A 19743-nucleotide genomic window follows, 5' to 3' on the forward strand; every position below is an offset into this window, starting at 1 on the left:
ACACACACACACATTCTGTTTTCTTGTCATATGAATGTAATCTCCAATGGGACAAATATTTTAGTTCATTCTGTTCTCTTCTATCTCCTCAGCATTTAGAGAAAGACCGGGCATGCTCTAAACAGTACATATTTGTGGAGTGAGAGAATGAATGGGCATCTCTTTCATTGATCAAAATGCCCTGTGTGTATTCTTTCTCACCCTCCCCCACATCTGACTTGTGTTTATTTCTGTGTCATTCGTGTTGCTTTCCCCCATCTGTGTCCCCTTTTCTCAATCCACTCAGGAACTCAGCAGGCCCATCTTGGAGGAGCTTAGCTTGGATACATCTCATCTGTTATGTCTCTTCTCTACTACTTCCCAGCCTACATATGTGAATATTTTCCTCTATGAGACATCCTGAATTTGGGCTCTTTGATATCCTAAGTCTACTCATTAGTTAATACTTGTGTTTCTCATTTTACACACATATTTCACAATTTAAACATAGTGCAAGCAGACTGTGCTCTTGGGGTACAGTATGCACAGTCTAGATGGGTGGATGGCACTTTCTGGTGATTCACTTCATGACAGTGAGGACATACTGTGTCCATGTGTACAGAGGAATAGACATCCTTAAAAATCTTCTCTTAGCCAGGGATCTACACTTTAACACTCTACTGAGGAGAAAACAAAGCTAAAAGCAAACCTTAATATATATAAAGATATAGAGGTTCTGTCTTCTATTACAACACATTTGCCCTATACCCCGCCTGAGAGGGACTGAGAACCAAAGGTTTCTTCTACAGCTCCATACCACTGCAGTGTGTACTTCCTGAAATCCTCAAGAACAGTTACTCTGTCTACAGGCAATTTCTATGGTATCCAGACCTATGTCCCATGGACCTCCTAGTTAAATGATGCTTTTCTGATCAGCTCTGAGTTTTGTGAATCTGATCAAATAACTGTAAGGCTTTCGTCTATTAACAAATATCATTTAAATAAGGTCACTGCCAACAGAGGAAAGCATATACATGCATCTAAATAGTTTGAAAAGCAGTCAGGATATGAATGATCATGGAACTTCATTAAAACAACTTTTACATGTAGCCCAGGGAATCCAAGTTTAACTACTTTTCACCTCACAAGAACTTTTGTAGTATTAGTAAAAACTGGTTGCTTAGGATGAAGAAATGGGCAAGGATTTTGTCCAAAGAATATCCTGTCATTTGGGGAGTAGAAGTATCAGATTCCATTTCTTCAGGATTTTGGAGTAGTAATGATTTTGATGGCATTTCTTTGCCTATGGATATTCTAGTATTACCTGGTACTATACAGAGATTTTAAGGCTACAGTACTTGCTGTGTGATGTTTATGACATCAGAGCCAAACCTGACATAAAACAGAACCTTTACAACTATGTCACAAAAAGGACCAGGCAGGGTGCAGTGGCATCTGATAACAGGGACTTGTAACCTCAAATGGAGACAACAAGGAACAAAGCAAACTTCCTTGAGGAAGTTCTGGGGCCTTTTTATTACATGATTGCACCTCTATTTTGTCTGGTTCCCTGCCTGTTAAATATCACACCCTATTTCCAGGACTGGACTAGGATTGGTGACAACCACCAAACAGCAGCAGCCTGTTCAAAGACATGAGATGATTCCCATTATCCAGAATCCCTATTCAATCTGATTGCTGAGTCTCCTAGAATTTACCCAGCTTCCTCTTAAACTTAGATCTCTTTTGTTTTAAAACACCTACTGGCCTCTTTGAGGGTTCAACTTACTGCTTCTTCTAAAGACTTTAAGCTTTGTATAGTACTACAACAAAATCATATTTGAGTGGACAGTAAAAGAGCTACTTGTTCACTATGAAAGAAGCTATAGACTGTTTCCTTACCTACTTAAACTCATATATGTTCACATAGCCATAGCTGTTTTAATTTACCTTTTGAGTCTGAAACATGGCTATATTCCAAAGTAAATGTCAAACAAACTCAGAGATTATAGGATTCTGTATTCCCATAATCAGAGTGAGAATGCTTGCAGACATTTAGTCCTTGCCTTGTAGACAATCAGAAGTACCCTGACTTTGGTATGAAAGCAATTCAGAGAAGAAATAGATAAAGGCCTCTTATGACATGGGTTTGCATATGATTTGTAAACTCCCTTAGTTTCTAGTATTTCTTGCCTGTATCCCAGTATTTCTTGATGCCTTGATGCTACATCATCTGTGAAAGTCGCTGGATCACAAGGGCAGTATCTGGGAACCTAGATTTCTATGAACAACTCATTTGCACCATTTTGGATCACTTACTGAACAGTATTGTCTAAGCTTCTCTCTATAAAGGTGAATATGCACTATTGAGGGTAAAGTTATTCTGACCCAGACTCTTTCTAGAACAGCCATGCTTAAGAGTGATAGTTGGCTAAAGAAAGGCCTCTAAAAATTGAAATACTTCTGTATTTCTTGTGATTTTTTTTCAGGGAATTTAGATCCCTGCTTACGAATAAACATCTTTAATAAAGATTCTCACACAGGTTGATGATTTAGTAAGCGCTCTGAGACTATGGCAGCTTTATACAATCTGGTGTAATTTATTGCTAAATGTTCTTTAACATATCAGAAATACCTAGTAACCACAAAGGATCAAGAATACTTGTGTTCCACACATAGGAACTGTGTTGAAAAAAGGTTAAGCCCCAAGAATCATAATTTGTAGTGTAGAAGGAAAACAGTTTGTGATCTTTAGACAATAGTTAAGATGTTTATCTGTGAGGAAAAGTATAATGTCCAGTGACAGTTCTGACCAGACATATCCACCCTGCTCAGAAATTCATTAAGAAGTTGCACTTCTTCAAGGCCAAACTCATCTCTGGGAGGCAGAATTTTTCTCCAAAACTTTGATGTCTGCTTCCCCCATAGTATTCAGATATCACCCACTGTCCCATCAAGTCTGTCACAGATAATTCAGGCTCAAAGCAGTGAGCTCTGGTATTAGTGTTGTGCTGACTTCCTGGCAGACCAAGACTATCTTGGACTTGTTTGTTTCCATGAGGGGAACATAGCTAGGAAATGCTGGTACTTATCCTCCAAATGCTCTCTACTCTGCCTTCAGCAAAATATGTGCCACCCTCAAGAACCCCTTCCTCTTCTCTTTTCAGTCCCATCAGATGGCACTGAACCCTATGTGGTCTTAATTCTTCACAAAACATCATCTATACAGCATCTCATGAACTAATGGTGGTAAAGGCATTTAACCCTTATATTTTTATCACCAACTTAGAGAGTTCTGGTATTGTGACTATATATAACAGACCTTTCCTCTGGACTGTCACTTGAGCTGGCTGGAACTGAACTGCTTATTGAAAGGGACCTTTTTGTTATTTGGTTGGTTAGTTTGGTTTTTGTTTTGTTTTGTTTTGTTGTTGTTTGGGAGTTTTTTGTTTGTTTGTTTGTTTGTTTTTGAGGCTGGTTTTCACTGTGTAGCTTTAGTTGGCCTGGAGCTTGCTATGTAGATCTAGCTGGCCTTGAACTCCCTAATTATACACTTGCCAATGGTTCCTATGTGCTGGTATTAAAGATCAGCACCAACATACCTGTTAGTGACCTTTTAAAACTAAACTCAGGATTCCTGGAACTGACTTCTATCATGAGTTGAGCTGCTTTGTTGTTTTCAGGGTTAACCATCCAGATGAAGTTTTCTCCCAGAGTATGTCATGTGTAGAGGGTTATCTTTTGCAAATTATAATCTACACGTTTTAAATTCATTACACAAATTCAAACCAAATGTACAAAAAGACAATAAAGGAATACCTTTTAAGGAGGTATGCCTTGTATTAAGAGATTGTCTCCATCTTTTCTCTGCAAACAATGACGTTTGCTACAATGACTTCTTTGTTTGCAACTAGAACAGCCAGTTCTACAGCAATCCCTGCCCTTCCTACTACTTTCTTGTATTCTTTGTTCTCCAGAAGTCAATGAATACCTTACATGACTAGGCAAAGCCAGCCTGGCTTCTTAGCTTCTCTCCATTAGTCACTTAGGAAAGGCACCCCCAGTTTGGCACTTCACAAGGTACATTCTGTCAACTTTCTTCTTTTAAAGAAACTAGAGTTTTTGTTTTAATGACTTTCCTTTTAAGATCTCTTAAATATTCAGAAGTCCCTTTGTAGGATAGAGATAATGGCTCATTCTATGAGAAGCCTCCCTCCCCTACTCAATACCTGCTTGAGTTACTAAAGAGTACTACTGAGTATATAGACCTTGCTTAGATCAGGCAAAATGCTTCTACCTAGAAAGGTACTTGTCATTCAATTCCAAGCCAAGGGCTTTGATCCTATGTATACAAACATAGATCAGGAGGCTTCATTTTGTATCAGTATATCTTGAACTATTATTAGTGTAAATCCAAAGTATCTAAAGCTATTCAAAACATGAAATAACCCTGTGTCCATCTTCTGTGCCTAGCAGGACACATGTGGAACTGTGTCTAATGTCCCATCTTTCTCTTCTGTCTTTATTACTATCCTTTCTCCCCACACTCCCAGGCTTATGGCCATCCAGAATGTTTGGCTAAACCCAGCCCTTCCCAGCTATTTCTGTTTCATGAGATGTATTTGGTAACATTCTAGGCTAATCACACTCATAGATAGTTACAACAGACTCTTTCTTTGTCAAATTTATTCATATTTTTTCAGGCAAAACAAAATAATGAAATACCTTGTAGAAAGAGGTAACACATTTCTAAACCACTTACCATAATGATAGGTGGCTCATTAGGAAGGTCAGAATGAAAGGTTACTTCTTCAAAGCTTATATCCTGCTTTAACATGTGATATGGTAAAAAAAAAATGCCATTCAAAATGAAACATCTTTTAAAGTTACCTTGAGAACATATGTGCAGTAAGCAGTCTGACAATCTGAGTTTAATACTTAAGACCCACATAATGGAACAGGTGAATGGGCTTACTCATGTTTTCCTCTTACTCATGAATGGGTGCTCACGTTCACACACATACATACCCAGGATAAATAATAAGTAAAATAACTTTTTTCAATTTAATAAAAATTTAAAAAGAATATACATGATAAGACCATTGTAATTTACTTTGTAATTTTCTGTCAATGATTTGGATTTTAATTAAGTTAATTAAGGGCCTTTAAAAATAACTGGAATCATTTGAATGTATTTGTTTGGTATCATTGTTTCCTAGCAAGAACTGACCTCTGCTCTTCTGTTGAAAGGTGGTATTACTTTAACTAATGTATAAAATCCCACTAGATGCCATTTTTACTCTCACTACAGTTTTCTTTAGCTGGAAATTATGCTGATTTACTGACTGTGAAAGTCAAAATAAGGTGACATCAACTCTGATTAGTGAAGTGAAAAGTAGTTCCTTTACTCCTTGAAAACAGAGTGGTGCTATCTACTACACATTCATTCTCTTATTAGGAAATAAAAGGTAAAACTAATTTAAAAATATTTGTACACCGGCTCTCACAGGCATGCTATTTGCAAGAGGGAAGATCCCAGTTCACGTCTTTGATTTTACTGGAAGTAGATAAATATAAAAGACTTCTGTACTTTACTCTGGTACTATCCTTGTCTGCCCCACTCTCCAATAATATTTAAACTATTAGGCAAGGCTGCTGTAACTTTTCAAGGCCAAGGCCAGAATACAAACAACACCAGGCATAACAAAGCCAAGTATTTAATACTTGCAAACTAGAATAAGAAATCATTAAATCAAAGGAGTTCACTGTGGTTTAGATATAAAACATTCCTTTAAGACTCACATGCTACCGGCTTGGTACTTAACGCAACAGTCCAGAGGTAAGAGTCTGAGTAGTGATCAGATCATGAGCATGCTAATCTTATCAATGGATTAACCATTGAAGAATTCCTATCTGAACAGACCATTTGGACACAGAGCCTATTTAAGGAGGAAGTAGGTCACTTGTCCTTAAAGAAAGGCAGATCTTGTTTTTGTCTATGTTCAAGAGCATGCTCCTTCACCCCAGTCTCGTCTTTCTCTCCCATCTCACTCTTCGTTCTGGTTACTATGAAGTGAGCATTCTCTGCCAAAGATTCCCATTGCCCTAGTAGCCTGCCCAGGGTGTCTAAAGAGATAAAGGTGGGAACATCTGAAGCCTGAAGGCAAATCACACTTCCCTCCTTACAGTTTATTTCTCAGGTATTTTGTTAATTAAATTCTAACAAATGAATTTCGACTTCTGGTTGGGAATTTGGCAGTGTATGAAGCTCTCAAACCTCTAGCCCAGAGTCAGTCTTTTCCCTCCCAGCTCTAGAATCATTCTGCAATGCAAAGAGGCAGTCATTTACCTGCACAAAAACTGCAGCTTGTGTCTCTAAGCTCTGTCTTGTTCCTCTGGCATCCAGCCATATTTGGCTGTTTGTCTTGGATTTGACACAGTAAGAAGGCCCAGAAAGCAGCTAGGTCAAGAATTTTAGAAACAATCTATAAGTGACTGACAGACAAGGGCACCCTCCATGGGTCCATTCATGACAGATTGGGGAATAACCAGAAGAGGATACAAGGAGGTCTCACAAGGTCAGGGAGGAACTCCACTCCCCTGTAGATGGCAGTCTATGATGATGATTCAGAGTGCTGAGTCAAACTCAGCTCTAAATTCTGTTTCCATCACTTATTAGCTAAGTAGGAGAACTTTCAGAAGTTATTTGGTAACTTCCCCTAGCACAGAGAACTGGAACAATAAGGAAATAGTAGATTTTCACATCACATGCTTAGGAGGCCTCCTGGCCTGTAGAAATACTTCACAAAGCTTAACCATTCTTACTCTTTTAACTCTAAAGCTCAGTGTAGTACCTTAGAGGCTTAAGAAAAGCCATACAGTGGTAATGTAGATGAGAATAATTTGTCTATTTATTGCTTTTTTGTGTGTGCTGTAAATGAAGTAGTTTTTAAAGCCAGCACCAAGGGGGGATGGGTAGACTTACTTTTCATACTTATCTTACCAACCATGCTAAGAAGTGTGTGAGAACTAATTAAGGAAGAACAAACTTATGGAGTTAAGATTCAATAATTCAGAGTCTTAGCTTTTGATGTTGGTAAAGATCTGCTGCAAAGGTCCAGAGACTGCTTGCTCGGGTAGACTTGGAAAGTCAAAACAAGCAACTCCACTTTTAGAAAAAACTCTTATTCTGTAGGCTCACATAAGGGTCAGGGTTGAGTGGAGATCAGGCACTAATGTGTAAGGAACTAACTTACTTTACAACTGTTCACTGTTCTTACATTATTCAAGGTGATTTATTCCAAATGATTGATTGGACCTATTGTGCCAGGCTCTGAAGACAGAATCAGCAGTCATAGTGTATCCTGTCAAAAGGATGAGTGAGGGTGGAGGCAGAGGCCATTCTGGAAGGGATCTGTATGCCACCCAACTTAGGAGCCTCAAGGCAATGAGGATCCAAGGCAGGAGCCCTTTTCGTGACAGCCCATTCAGGCTTTCTCTACCTACTGAGCTTACTAGATTCATATAGACAAAAATCTCCATTTTGAGAAACATCTTAAGAATCCCCATTGTCATTTAATTATTTTATTAAGTATAAATCTCCATTTTACTTTTATCTTACCTGGTATCAACCTCTTATCTATTGCCTTGTTACCGGCTCATTCAAAACATTTTTTTTTCCCCACCTAGAACTATGTGAGCATTTTACTATCTTTAATAGCAAAACAAAATTTTATTATAGTTATCAATTTAAAAATCCTAACATCTATCTCCTGTCACATTTTCCCTGAGAAACTAAACTGAAGAATGTCTTAAGCTAAGAAGAAAATAAGAAAGAAAAAAGAAAGAAAACACCAAAGAAAAGGTGATACATGCATGTGACCCTGGACTGTGAGTTTGAGAGCTTCATACTCTGCCAAGTTCCCAACCAGAATATCATTAACAGCCAATGGAACACCCTGGTTAGTAACTAAGCATTGATGAGCCAAAAATGATATAAACATATGAAATGATGTAGAACTTCAGCCGCTGTAGCAGTTAGAAGCATAACTAGGCCGAAGTTGGTTAATAATCTGACCACATCATAGATCTGTTCCTATAAGTACTTCCTGTGCTTTGTTTGTTTGTTTTATGCTTTTTCTCAGTGTAACAGCCCTGGCTGTCCTGGACTCAATTTGTAGACAAGGCTGGCCTCGAACTCACAAAGATCTGCCTGTCTCTTCTTCCCCAATGCTAGTATTAAGGGCGTGTACTACAACACCTAGCCTTTCTATATGTACTTTTGATTGACCTTAGAGGCTCATTCTTTTTCTTCTTGCTGACACATTGGAAAGCCAAGGGACCATAGGGAAGCAGATTTTACCACAGGGTGTTCCCCACTAAGCCACCTGTTTTTTTCCCCCTACATGAGAAACCTTTTCACAGTGAGGTATACATGAGACAAGCTGGGAATAACTGGGAGCTTCCCCAGGAGGCATGTTTTGAAGCCACCCATGATTCTAAAATCCAAATCCTATCTTTGTGATTGCTTTGCACAGTCAACAGGGTCCTATATTACTCATGCTATGGTGGTGCCCCAAACTCCCAGTATGACAGAGACATGGTTATATAATACCCAGAAAGTTCTTTAAGGAATTGTTAAGCCATATAAAGGAATTCAAATCTGGCTCTCCCTTATACTGACTATGTGTTGTACACACTGTTCATCTCTTGTGCATCAATTCCCTCTTTTCAAAAGCAGAGGTATAAATCCACTTTTCTCACAGTGTTGTTCTGAAGATTTAATGAATATATTGAATCATTTATAAAAAGGAATGGCAGAGAAATAAGCTCAAATGACAAACATATCTTTAAGGATACAATTTTTAAAGATTTTAATTGAGTAACTTAATATTCAGCTTCATATAGTCAAATAAATTATAAAATGCAAGGGATTTTTCCTATGGTTTATTTTATGATACAGCTAGTATGTAATTCAGAGAATGTATTTCTTATAAAATTGGAGAGCTTTCACAAGACCTCATAGTCTTCTGCTGACCAAACTTGTCAACCATCAACTTGCACTGCAACAGAAGCTAGAGTTTTGAGAACAAGGAAGACTGAACAAATATAGGAACATTAGGGGAAAGTTGTTTGGTTATTCAATGGATGAACAAAAGATGATATCCTCATTCCAGTCTAGAAAGGTAAAACTCAAGTAAATAATAAGAGTTTTATACCAGTTGTTATAGAGTTATCATAACAGGAACAAGCTAAATTCTGCAATGACTGGAGATGCCTGACAACAGGTTCCATCAGGGAAGATGGGTGGGCATCTCTTCTTGACAAATCCAAACAAAGGCTCACCAAAGGCAAATAGTTTGCTGATTGCAAAAAAACTACAGAGGGACAGAGCTTATTTGTTGAAGTTTGAAAATCTTAGATTAAAATAGAACCTTACACTTCTGTGGTCCACAAAAGGACCCAAGGGAGCCTGTCTGTGAACAAGGTGAGAAATTTAAAAACAGGTTATTTATCCCTGTCTATACCAGATTCAGTCATTAAAAGTTCAAAAGTCTGTGAATGTAAAGAACAAAGACAAGATTATCTCACATGTTTTCTGCAAGAAACTTTTATTTAAAATAGTAGTATGTAAAAATTGGAAAGATAATTTAGTGTTTATATAATGATATTTCTAAATTCCCATAAATATCCAAGTGGAGTAGAAACTATCATACTTATCTTGATTGCCTATCCTAATCTTATTTGAAACTTTCCCTTTCTTTTATGAACTGTATCTGTTGCCCCTTCTTGGCTTATTCTGATGCCAACTAATTTGTAGTTCTGTATAATAAAGACATAATTATCTTGGCAGGCATGTATATTCACAAGTAAATAATATATCTTTCAAACTTAAGCATACATTGAAAAGTGATCAGCTGGCAAATGTATTCTAAGAAATTCTGCTCTCTGGTCAGTTGTCCTCACTTTTAAGTCTGATCTACCAGGAATCTGACTCACCACTGACTGAACTAACAGAATGTGAAAGGGGCAAATTTGAGAGAGAAAATTAGGCATTTGGTTTTGAATATATAGGGATCAATTTTGTCTTTAGACACATAATAGGGAATAGACAATTTGCATTCTCCTCTGGAGATCCAATAAGAGGTCAAGATTGGAGATAGACATCTGCATGGTGTCATCATAAAAACACAACTTAAAACACCAAGGCTAGATCAATTCACTTCGGTCTCTGTATTGATAAGGAAGAGAAATGAGGACAGAACTCCAGAGCCACTGCTGTTATTGGAGTTCATTGAACAAACAAGAATCAAAACCAGTGATGGAGAAAGCAGTAAATCCAGAAAATCATAGATCTTAAAAGCTAACTGTTGGGCGACCAGTACCAACTTCCTAATTGATGAAAGGTCTAGTAGATGGTAACTAAGGATTAGATAACAGATTTGACAGTCACCAAATCTGAGTTGAGCAGAACCTCCACATGGTTAATAAAGCTTTCCACAAGCTCTCAGTATGGTGAGATGAAATAAGCTTGAAACTCTTTCAAAGCACTTACAGTAGAAGGGCATTTTTGAAATCATATCAGCTACTTGTTTTCACATGTAAGGCAAGCCTGGATGACTTTTAAACAGACCCCAAAGTGTCTTTGTCGCCTAAAGACAGAATTACTACATACACATTGTATGAAAGTGGCATAGAAGACTAGCTAAAGAATTTTGGAGGCTAGTAAGATGGCTCAGTGGTTAACATGCTTGCATGGCTAGATCTCCAGAAGCCCACATACAAATGTCCAGTTGGCATGTTAATTGCTTATAATTCTAGACTTGGGAGATGGGAACAGAATCCTCAGAAACAATCTGGCTAACAAGACTAGCCACATCAGTGAATTCTGGTTTTGACTGAGAGACTCTGCTTCAATGAATAAGGTAAAAGAGCAATGTAGGATGGTTTTGACATCAACCTCAGGCCTCCAGATGCATATTCATCCACATGCACTCATACCCACATATATATGCAACCCCCATGCATGCAAAGTCATTTCTGTGCATTCATGCATACATGAGTGCACACACACACACTAAAACTGAGGATATTCAGAGAATAATTGATATGATGAAATCTATTTCAGGGAAAGTCATACTGTTGTCACAAAGCGAAGCTCATTCTGTAGATTGATTGTAATGGAAAAAGTACGATAGCTAAATAAAAAGAAAATGAAATCTCATTGCAATAATAGCTACCATTTGTTAAAGAAATTGTGAGTTTTGAGATGTATCATTTTTCTATTGCTATGTTATTGGATGGACAAATTAGTTTTAATCTTTTAAAATTAGCAAGTGTAGAAATAAAATGTTGCTACAACAACTCTTCAATATTAACTATTTTTTATTTAATGGAAAAACATTAGTCTCCAGCTTTTTAATGTTGGCATTGATGATTTCAATTGTCTTCAGTCTCCATTAGTTTTTGCAAAGGAAAATTAAAAGAAACTAGAGTAATGTCTACATCAGAAATCTTTGCATCTCATCCATAATATACTCTACAAACAGTATTCAGCCACCTTCAACTCCCTCTGCTCACACTACTATAAGTCTAATGTATATTTGTATAAATTGTTCTTTGAAAATAAAACCGAAGTAATGTATAGCTATAGTCTTTTTACTATGGCTTTATTGCCCTCAGCATCTTCTTGGTGTAAACTACTGGGCATGGGAACAAGATTTCCTTTGTAACCGATACCTAAATTTCTATTCTGCTTTAAGCATTTAATTTGCACAGTAAGACCTGTAATTTAAGACTTGTAGCTGTATCACAAAGTACAGCTGTTTATAGTGATCTCTAATTTGCTGAGTAGTACTGGCTATAATTTAATTTTTTTTCATGTTTTAAACTACCATGCAAGTCATTATACATCAGAAGCCTTTGTATATTGACAGAGACTGGGAAAAGGATGCCTTGTTTTGATTTCAGATAAGCATTCACTTTTCAGGTCAGCAGGTGCAAGGCAGCCCATTCATAATACTTGCTTCAAATCAATAATAGTCACTGGATGGAAATATCTTGCTGGTACACAGGAACTCGACTTATCTCTACAAGCGCAATGAACTTTTAAAAACCTTTGTTATTAGCAAAGATTAAAGGTGAGTGAGACTTTCTTTGGAACAAAATATATTCTGTTGACATAAGTTTTGGTCAGTTTACTGGTGTGAATGTTTACTAAATCTAGGAGAACACTTTACTTACTGACATAGGATGGAATTAAGCTCAGTGGAAAATCTGCTGTGGCAAACACATGTTCCATTCAAAAGATACTTGATAATGAGTGTGACTCTTTCCTTTGTATTAAGTTTCATTTATTTTGAAATCTCAAAGTCTCAAAATAACTACAAAATGAAAGTTGACTCTAGTTTGTCCTGTTTGATATAACTAGGAAAATCTCACCTAAAACTAATGCTAGACAACTATATATGCAATAATTAGAAGAAGTTGCCTGGACTTCTCTATTATAAACTTTTACATATAAGCATTTACTTTAGTTAACTTCAGGAAGAAAGCCAGCACACCAATTTAAAGTAAAGGACTAAATTTCAGTTTTACAACAGAAGTGAGGCTATTAATTAAAACTCCTTTAAGGTTGAGAGATTACAGTAAGTCTCTAATAAAATTTAAGGGATTAGTAACCCGAAGAGAAAAGTAAATAAGTAAATAAATAAATAAATAAATAAACAAGGCAATGGTAACTCCATCTGCAAAAATAAACATTTGGCCTCTATGGTAAATTTAATCCTTAGATTGTTATTTTTCCTTATTCTGTTTCATGAGTCACCAAGAATACAATGCTAACATGTTAAAGTGCCAAGCCCCCTCTCATGCACTGTCTGACTAGAAATGACTTGGGAAAGGTAGACATCTGTATCTGTTTTACAGATGAAGACATTAAAAGTTTATAGAGAGGTGACCTCTTGGTAACAGAGACCAAACTTAGGGGACAGATCATTTAGCCACAATAATTTAACAACCCCACCCCTCCGCAGGCTAGTGGCTTAAACCATGAATGGATATTCCTCAAGGGCATTAATTCATTCAAGCTGAATGTTATGGCAGAAGAAACTTGTTCTTTCTTAGACCAATAAATGGAAGACTCTTTCCTATTATAAACCATCTTAGCCACAGGCTCTTAGTGGATGATGCTCCACCCCCAAGGTGAAAAGTTGGGGAATATAGACTATATAGTGATATCCTCAGGAAATACTGGAACCCCCCAAACTGCATTCTGTAAGTACAACAGACTCTTTCCCAAACTTCAACTCAAATAAACTTTTCCCAGCACTGTGGACTATTGCTGTCACTTAGGGGTGAAAATGCCTGATACCTGGCTTCTTTATGGAGAACTTTGTTACACACCTGCCCTCCTGAAGTCTCAGGACTGACCAGGACTGACATCTTTCATTTACCTGTCAGGGATGCCCAGGCCATAAGCTCTCAATACCAGCCCAAGACTTTGGGAGAAGGGAAGAAAACAAAGTAAAATAACTTACCACTTTGGCCCAGGCCTATAACAAGTGAAAATACCCAGGCTGCCCCAAGAACCAAGGCTGGACCTCGCTGGCAGTTGTGCAGAGAGAGCAGTGCAGCAGTCAGAAAAGCCAGGGCCGAGCCGCACATAATGCAAAGCAGCCCGCCCGGTGCCTACTGTCTAGTTGCTTTACTGATGCGCTCTCCCGACTTGAGAGCGCACCTTGAGGCCCGTGGGCTGCGAGTCCCTAGGACCTTTTCGACAGGCCGGGTTGACCGACCCAGTTGCTCTCAGTAGGCGATACAGGTATTCGGGCCAGGGCAGCTCTCTGCATCTCAGGGCCCTTGAGGCCCTCCCTGCTCCGCACGGCGGGGCTTGCAGTCTCAACAAAAAGCACCTCCTTGGACAGCCGATGGCCCGCGGGGGCGAAGCAAGTACGGGCTCCACAGTCCGCTCCCAGACAAAGAAAAGAGCTTTTGTTTCTCCCCAGCCGATGGGGCTCTGCTGCATAAATCAGCTTAGCGAAGAGCCAAACACAATCAAACCCAAACAAAGCCTGAGGCTGGGGGGAAAACCACCCTAATGTAATTCACAGGGTGGTGCTGCTTTAGTGGGAGGGGACGGCTAGAAGGCCAAGGGGGTGGGGGAGTTGCTGGCGCATCAGTCGGTGCTAGCTTCTTCCACAGGTGGGCAGGGAGGCCAACTCCACTTAGTCGCAGCTAGCCGAGGTTCAGGCGGCAGCGTTCCGATTGGCGGGAGAGGAGACACGGGTGCCAGCAGCTTGGGGAAGCAGCTTCGCGAGCTCCCTAGAAGCTCCTGTCTGCATTCGCGGACAACCAACAAGGCATCCCAATTGCTTACTGGGCTAGAAGGGGATGTTCCATGCACCTCTCTGGGAGGGAGCTGCGTACCCTTGTCCTTTCTCGGACTCAGTCGACTCAGGCGTCTGGCCACCCAGAACCCTGGCAGCTGATGCGTTCTGGGCTGTACCCGGAGAGGATGAGAGGGAAGAGAGGCAAGCGATGGGCAGGGATGGGGTGATCTAGTTCTGTGGTCCCCCCGTGGGGGCTCCCAGCTTTCGGGTGGCTGGGCGTGCTCCGAGCTGAGAGTTGCTAGGAAACCTCCCCACGCTACAGTGCTCCTTGCTTGGGTCGCCAGCAAGCGCAGTGGCGGCCCAGGACAGCAGCAGCAGCGGCAGCAGCAGAAGCAGCAAACAGCTCTAGCTCGGAGTAGCGTGGGCGGGACATTGGTGAGGCATGAAGTCACCGCGGCCCACACTCGCTCTTTGTTTTGCTCACTCCAGCTCTTTCTTCTCCCCCCTCGAATCTGATAGTTGCCATTCCCATCGTTCTCAAGAATTCCTGGTGCGTAGTGGCGCAACAGGAATCGCATGCTGAGTTCTCTTTTCTCTCACCCCCTCGCCCCTCCAATTCTGAGTTCCAACGCTCCCATAACGGTATAGGTGGAAAACTCGCAGCTCGAGTGGCAGCATGAACCCCAACATTTCATCCTCATGCTGCGTGCTCCTTTGTTCAGGAATCCTTACTGGCCCGCAGCTGCTGAATACAAAGTAGATTTCGGGGGCCTCTCCCCTCCCCCAACACTGCTCTCAGAGTATTCACTGCCCACTTTCCTTGCAGTCTTAAGACCTTGCCCTGTGTCTGATCCCAAATCTGTCTGAGGTCTTCCCAGACCTTGGAGATTTAGACAAGATGTTTTCTACTGTCAGATATATTTCGTTGTTCCTTTTGTAGACCCTCAGCCCTGAAAGGGACAGCCTAGCTTTTTCCCAGGGTCTGTTTGTGGTTCTTTGGCCTTTTGTTGGTTACAATGGATCTTTTGACCTTAAACACCACCTTCTCAGTAAAAGAAAACAAGAAGTTGCAGATGGCAGCAGAAGAGTGAATGAATACAAGCTTGCAATTCAGTTTTGCAGTTTTGGGTGAGGCTGAAGCGTTGCTAAACTGGACAGCCAAGAAAGTAGTAGCACTGCCTCTCCAGGTCTTGTCAGCGCCCTCGACACCTTAAGGAGAAGGAAGAAACACAGTTCTCTAGGTTTGGGAAAGAGCTCCTTTTTCTAATTTGATACTGGAGACCTTGGCTCCTAGTTTCCCCTGGAGCCCAAATAATTTTCATGTATTGAAGTTCAGTTCGACTTTATTTACTAGTGGCTTACACAGCACCACTTTTTTCAGGCATCAGACCAGTCCAGCCAGGTCAAGGTGAACTATAGGGGATTTTTTCCTCCTTAATTGTTTCCGGCTTCTTATTTGGAGTAAAGAAAACAAGTAGGAGGTCCCACCAGTCCTCCTCTTTAAAAAAAATTCTTTCTGTTTTCTAATTGTTGACAGTGAATGGAAAGTACCTGGTTAATAAACCACAACATCGAAAACTCCCCTTTCTTCAGGTGTGGACTGTACATTGGACTAACAGTAAAGCCAGGAACCTAGTTAGAAAAATCTGTTAAGGAGGATCATTTGTGAAGCTAAGGGGGCAATCCATACTTCAACGACTGATGTCAGTCAGCACAACTCTAAGCCACTGTACTTCATTTTCAATTTTTCATTCTTTGGTTTTTCAAATTTCTTCCTGGATATCTTCATTGAAATGTCTATGAAGGGCCTGTAAAGTAGCTGAGATTGGGTAGAACAAAAACATAGCATAGTGCAGATATGGTTAGAGCCAGTTCAGCTGGGAAGTATGTTTATTTTCTTGAAATTATGTGACAAACCTAGGCAATGCAGCAACCCTTGAGACATTGCAAAGCTCCAACCAAGATAACAAGTTAATCTCAATAGTATCCAGTCTGTCTTGTGAAATTACTGATACATTAACATTTCAGTCAACGTGCTTTTACATCTGGATCAGAAATGACAGTTACAATACTAAATGAGACAGAAGCTTATACAATAAGAATGGATGAAATTTTGTGAAACTGCTGAAGTATATAATTTTATATCGTTAGGTGTTCATATATATATACTTTACATCTGAACTCAAACCTACTGTGTGAAAAGATAAAACAATGAAATAAATTTGTTTGGGAAAGGCTGAAAGTCATTCAAAAGACAGCCATTTCTGGCCACGAAATACATTAAAATAAATGCCAGAGTTTGGGGTAGACTGCAGTTGGTAAATGTCACACAAGCGTGAGGTCTTGAATTTGGATCCCCACAACCTACATAAAAAGCTTGGCATGGGAGGCCCTTCGCCTAGCTCCAGAGGACCAGACAGATTTCCAAAACTCATTGACCAGACAGTTTAGCTGAATCCATTAGTTCCAGGTTGAATGAAAGAGCTTGTCTTAAAAAACAAAACAAAACAAAACAAAACAAAACAAAACAAAAGATGGAGAGAAATTGAGAAAAGCATCCAATAAGAGAAATCGAGAAAAGTGTTCAGAGTCAACCTCTACCCACTTTCCACAGGCATGCACTCACATATGCATATATATGCCATGATACATGTTTATTGGCACACTGACAAGTTGCCTCAGTTTTGTTTCCTGTTGCTGTCATATAAATACTTTCATGAGATCAACCTAAGAAAAGGTTTGCTAGTCTCTCAATTGAAGGTGACAGTCCACTATTTCAAGGTAAAATCAAATTGACAGAAACTTCAAAGAGGAAATCACTCAGGGCAAGCAATACCCAGGGTCCCCTCTCCTTTCATTCACTCCAGGCCAGAACATGAAAAGGTGCTGCCTACATCCAGGGGGAGCCTTTCCACATCAATGAACCCAATTAAGAAAACCCCTCTCAGACAAAGCCAATGAAGATAATTCCTCATTCTGACTCCTTTCTCAAGTGAATATAGATAGTGTCAAGCTGACAAAATGAACAACCACCACACAAGTACATACACAACACAGGTACCACTATGCATCCATCCAAAACTCCCCAATGCCAATTTTTAAAGGTTATTGAACAACCACAACATTATTTGCCACTAACTTTCTGTTGGAAAGAGAGTATAACTCTGGTTATCAAAATAAAAATAAAATAATGTGCTAGACAATAGACTGTGAGCCTACAGATATGAGGAAGACATCTGAACATTTTTGGTTATGAAAATATAATTACTCCTGAAATTCTGCAGTTCATCCTTGAGTTTTCTTATAATAAATGTAACAAATAACTTAGGGACAAAAGGTGTACTTGTATTGAATAAATGTCACTGGCTACACAACTTATAATTTCTCTTGTAAAAACAAAGGGAGCATGATACTATAAAGAAATATACTATTATCTCCACTGTTACCTGAAGCTTAACAAAGAAAAATGTTCAAGATGATGACTAATTCCTGTTTTCTATCATGTTTCTTGCTTTGAAATTTCTGATAGCTAATTTTTCATCATTTTTGGTAATGAGAAATACAGTATTATCTCCACTGTTACCTGAAGTTTAACAAAGAAAAATTTTCAAGATGATGACTAAATCCTGTTTTCTGTCATGTTTCTTGCTTTGAAATTTCTGATAGCTAATTTTTCATCATTTTCAGTAATGAGAGCAAATTAAATTCATAGTCTAAAATAAGATTCTAGCTATTCATTCCAGCCTTTGAACCATTAGACTCTTTGAGTTGTTAATAAGTCATAAAATTAGATGACTTAAGCTTCTACCCTACTCCTTTAACCTTAATTTCTTGCCAATGCAGTTTATGGTGAGCATGAATAAGCTGTGTGGGTAGTAGGAATAACAGACACATCTGAAAGACTTTTATTGAGTATGTAAATGTGAAACTGATTTTTTTTTCCAAATGACTTATTTCATACTTGCATCCACAGCTATATTAACACTTCAATAATATGTCTTTTGATGTTGAGGCTAGAGCTACTGGGTAGATTTCTAGGGTATCATCACAAGTCTATAAACTTCTCTCAGCTACAGCTCATAAGAGATGAAAATGATCTAAAAATTGAACTATGTCATGAAATGATCATGTCTAGATGATTTTTCTGAGGAAGCACATGAAGCATTGAAAAATACTGCTCTTTAGACTATTTTGTTATTGAGTGAACTGAAGAGTATCTACCACATAATCATCATAAATTATTAACAAACTTTTATTCTTTCTCTGTTCCAGGAGATTTTGAATTAGTGGGTTTTGTATACAGCCCAGCAACCATCTCAGTAAGCTCTTAGAATGGTTTTTCTATTCTCATGACTATTGAATCCCATAGATAATGGCTAAATAAAGACTTCTCAAAATTGTCATCAATAGAAACAAAGTCTATTAGGTGCAGTTTTAAGACACACACAGAAAGAGAGAGAGAGAGAAGAATGGAACTAGTATCATATAAAGGTAGATGACAGATGATTAAGGTTATGAACTGCTATTAAGATTCCATGATTAAGCTTAGAAAACACTCATTTAAATGGTTAAGTGTGAGGAGCTGCCCTCACATTCGCCATTACAAGATGGTGCTGGCATCCTGTGTTCTAAGTAGTAAACAAATAATCTGCGCATGTGCTGGGGTAGCTTTTCACTCCATGTGCTCTGCCTTCCCGTGAAGACAACTCGGTCGATGGGCTACAGCCAATCAGGGAGCGACACGTCCGAGGGGGAGGACAATCCTCCATAAAAGGGACCGGGTTTTGCCATTCGCTCTCTCTTCTTCTCTGGCTCCTGAAGAAGTAAGCAATAAAGCTTTTGCCGCAGAAGATTCCGGTTGTCCTGAGCGTGTTCTTGCCGGTGGAGACAAAAGCTCGGAATAGTTAAGTTCTTCCCTAGAGAAATTTCCAGAAACGAGAGTAAGCCACCGTTTATTTGATTTTGAAAACTCTTTATTTTGGGACCATCATACATGTATACTGCTCAGTTGTTCTCCTTGTACAAATGTAGAAATTAAACCCAACCAGGCAAAGAGAATAGCTTCATTTCTTTAAGAATTCTTGGGCATGCAAGAATCAGAGCTCTGATTTTCTTGGACCACCACACATTAATGATGACTTTTGATTTCAAGTAATAAAATAGTATTGTAAATGTTATAAGCTTTTATTAATTTTTTTAATGGGAAGAATTTGAGAGCTCACAGAATTAGCATAAGGCTGGGAGAACAGGATTGAATAAGGCCACAGAACAGAGGAGACATTGGCCAATTGTCTTAATTAGGGTTTCTACTGCTGTGAAGAGATATCATGACCATGGTGACTCTAAAAATATTTAAGTGGGGTTGGCTTACAGTTCAGAGGTTTTGTCATAATGGCAAGAAACAAGATGGCATACAGGCAGACATGGTGCTGGA

General features: G+C 39.1%; 1 protein-coding gene across 1 annotated transcript in view; it reads right to left on the minus strand.

The window, feature by feature from the left end:
- Itgb8 (integrin subunit beta 8) overlaps positions 1–14688 on the minus strand; it is an 83957-nt gene extending 69269 nt beyond the window's left edge. The window contains exon 1 of the mRNA XM_021179505.3: positions 13518–14688. Coding sequence (XP_021035164.1) covers positions 13518–13644 — 127 coding nt within the window. The 5' untranslated portion in view covers positions 13645–14688. The remainder of the gene's footprint in view (positions 1–13517) is intronic.
- Positions 14689–19743: the final 5055 nt, after the last annotated feature.

Source organism: Mus caroli, unplaced genomic scaffold (genome assembly GCF_978045245.1).
Source record: "Mus caroli unplaced genomic scaffold, Mus_caroli_1 scaffold_14, whole genome shotgun sequence".
In the NCBI taxonomy this organism is placed as follows: domain Eukaryota; kingdom Metazoa; phylum Chordata; class Mammalia; order Rodentia; family Muridae; genus Mus; species Mus caroli.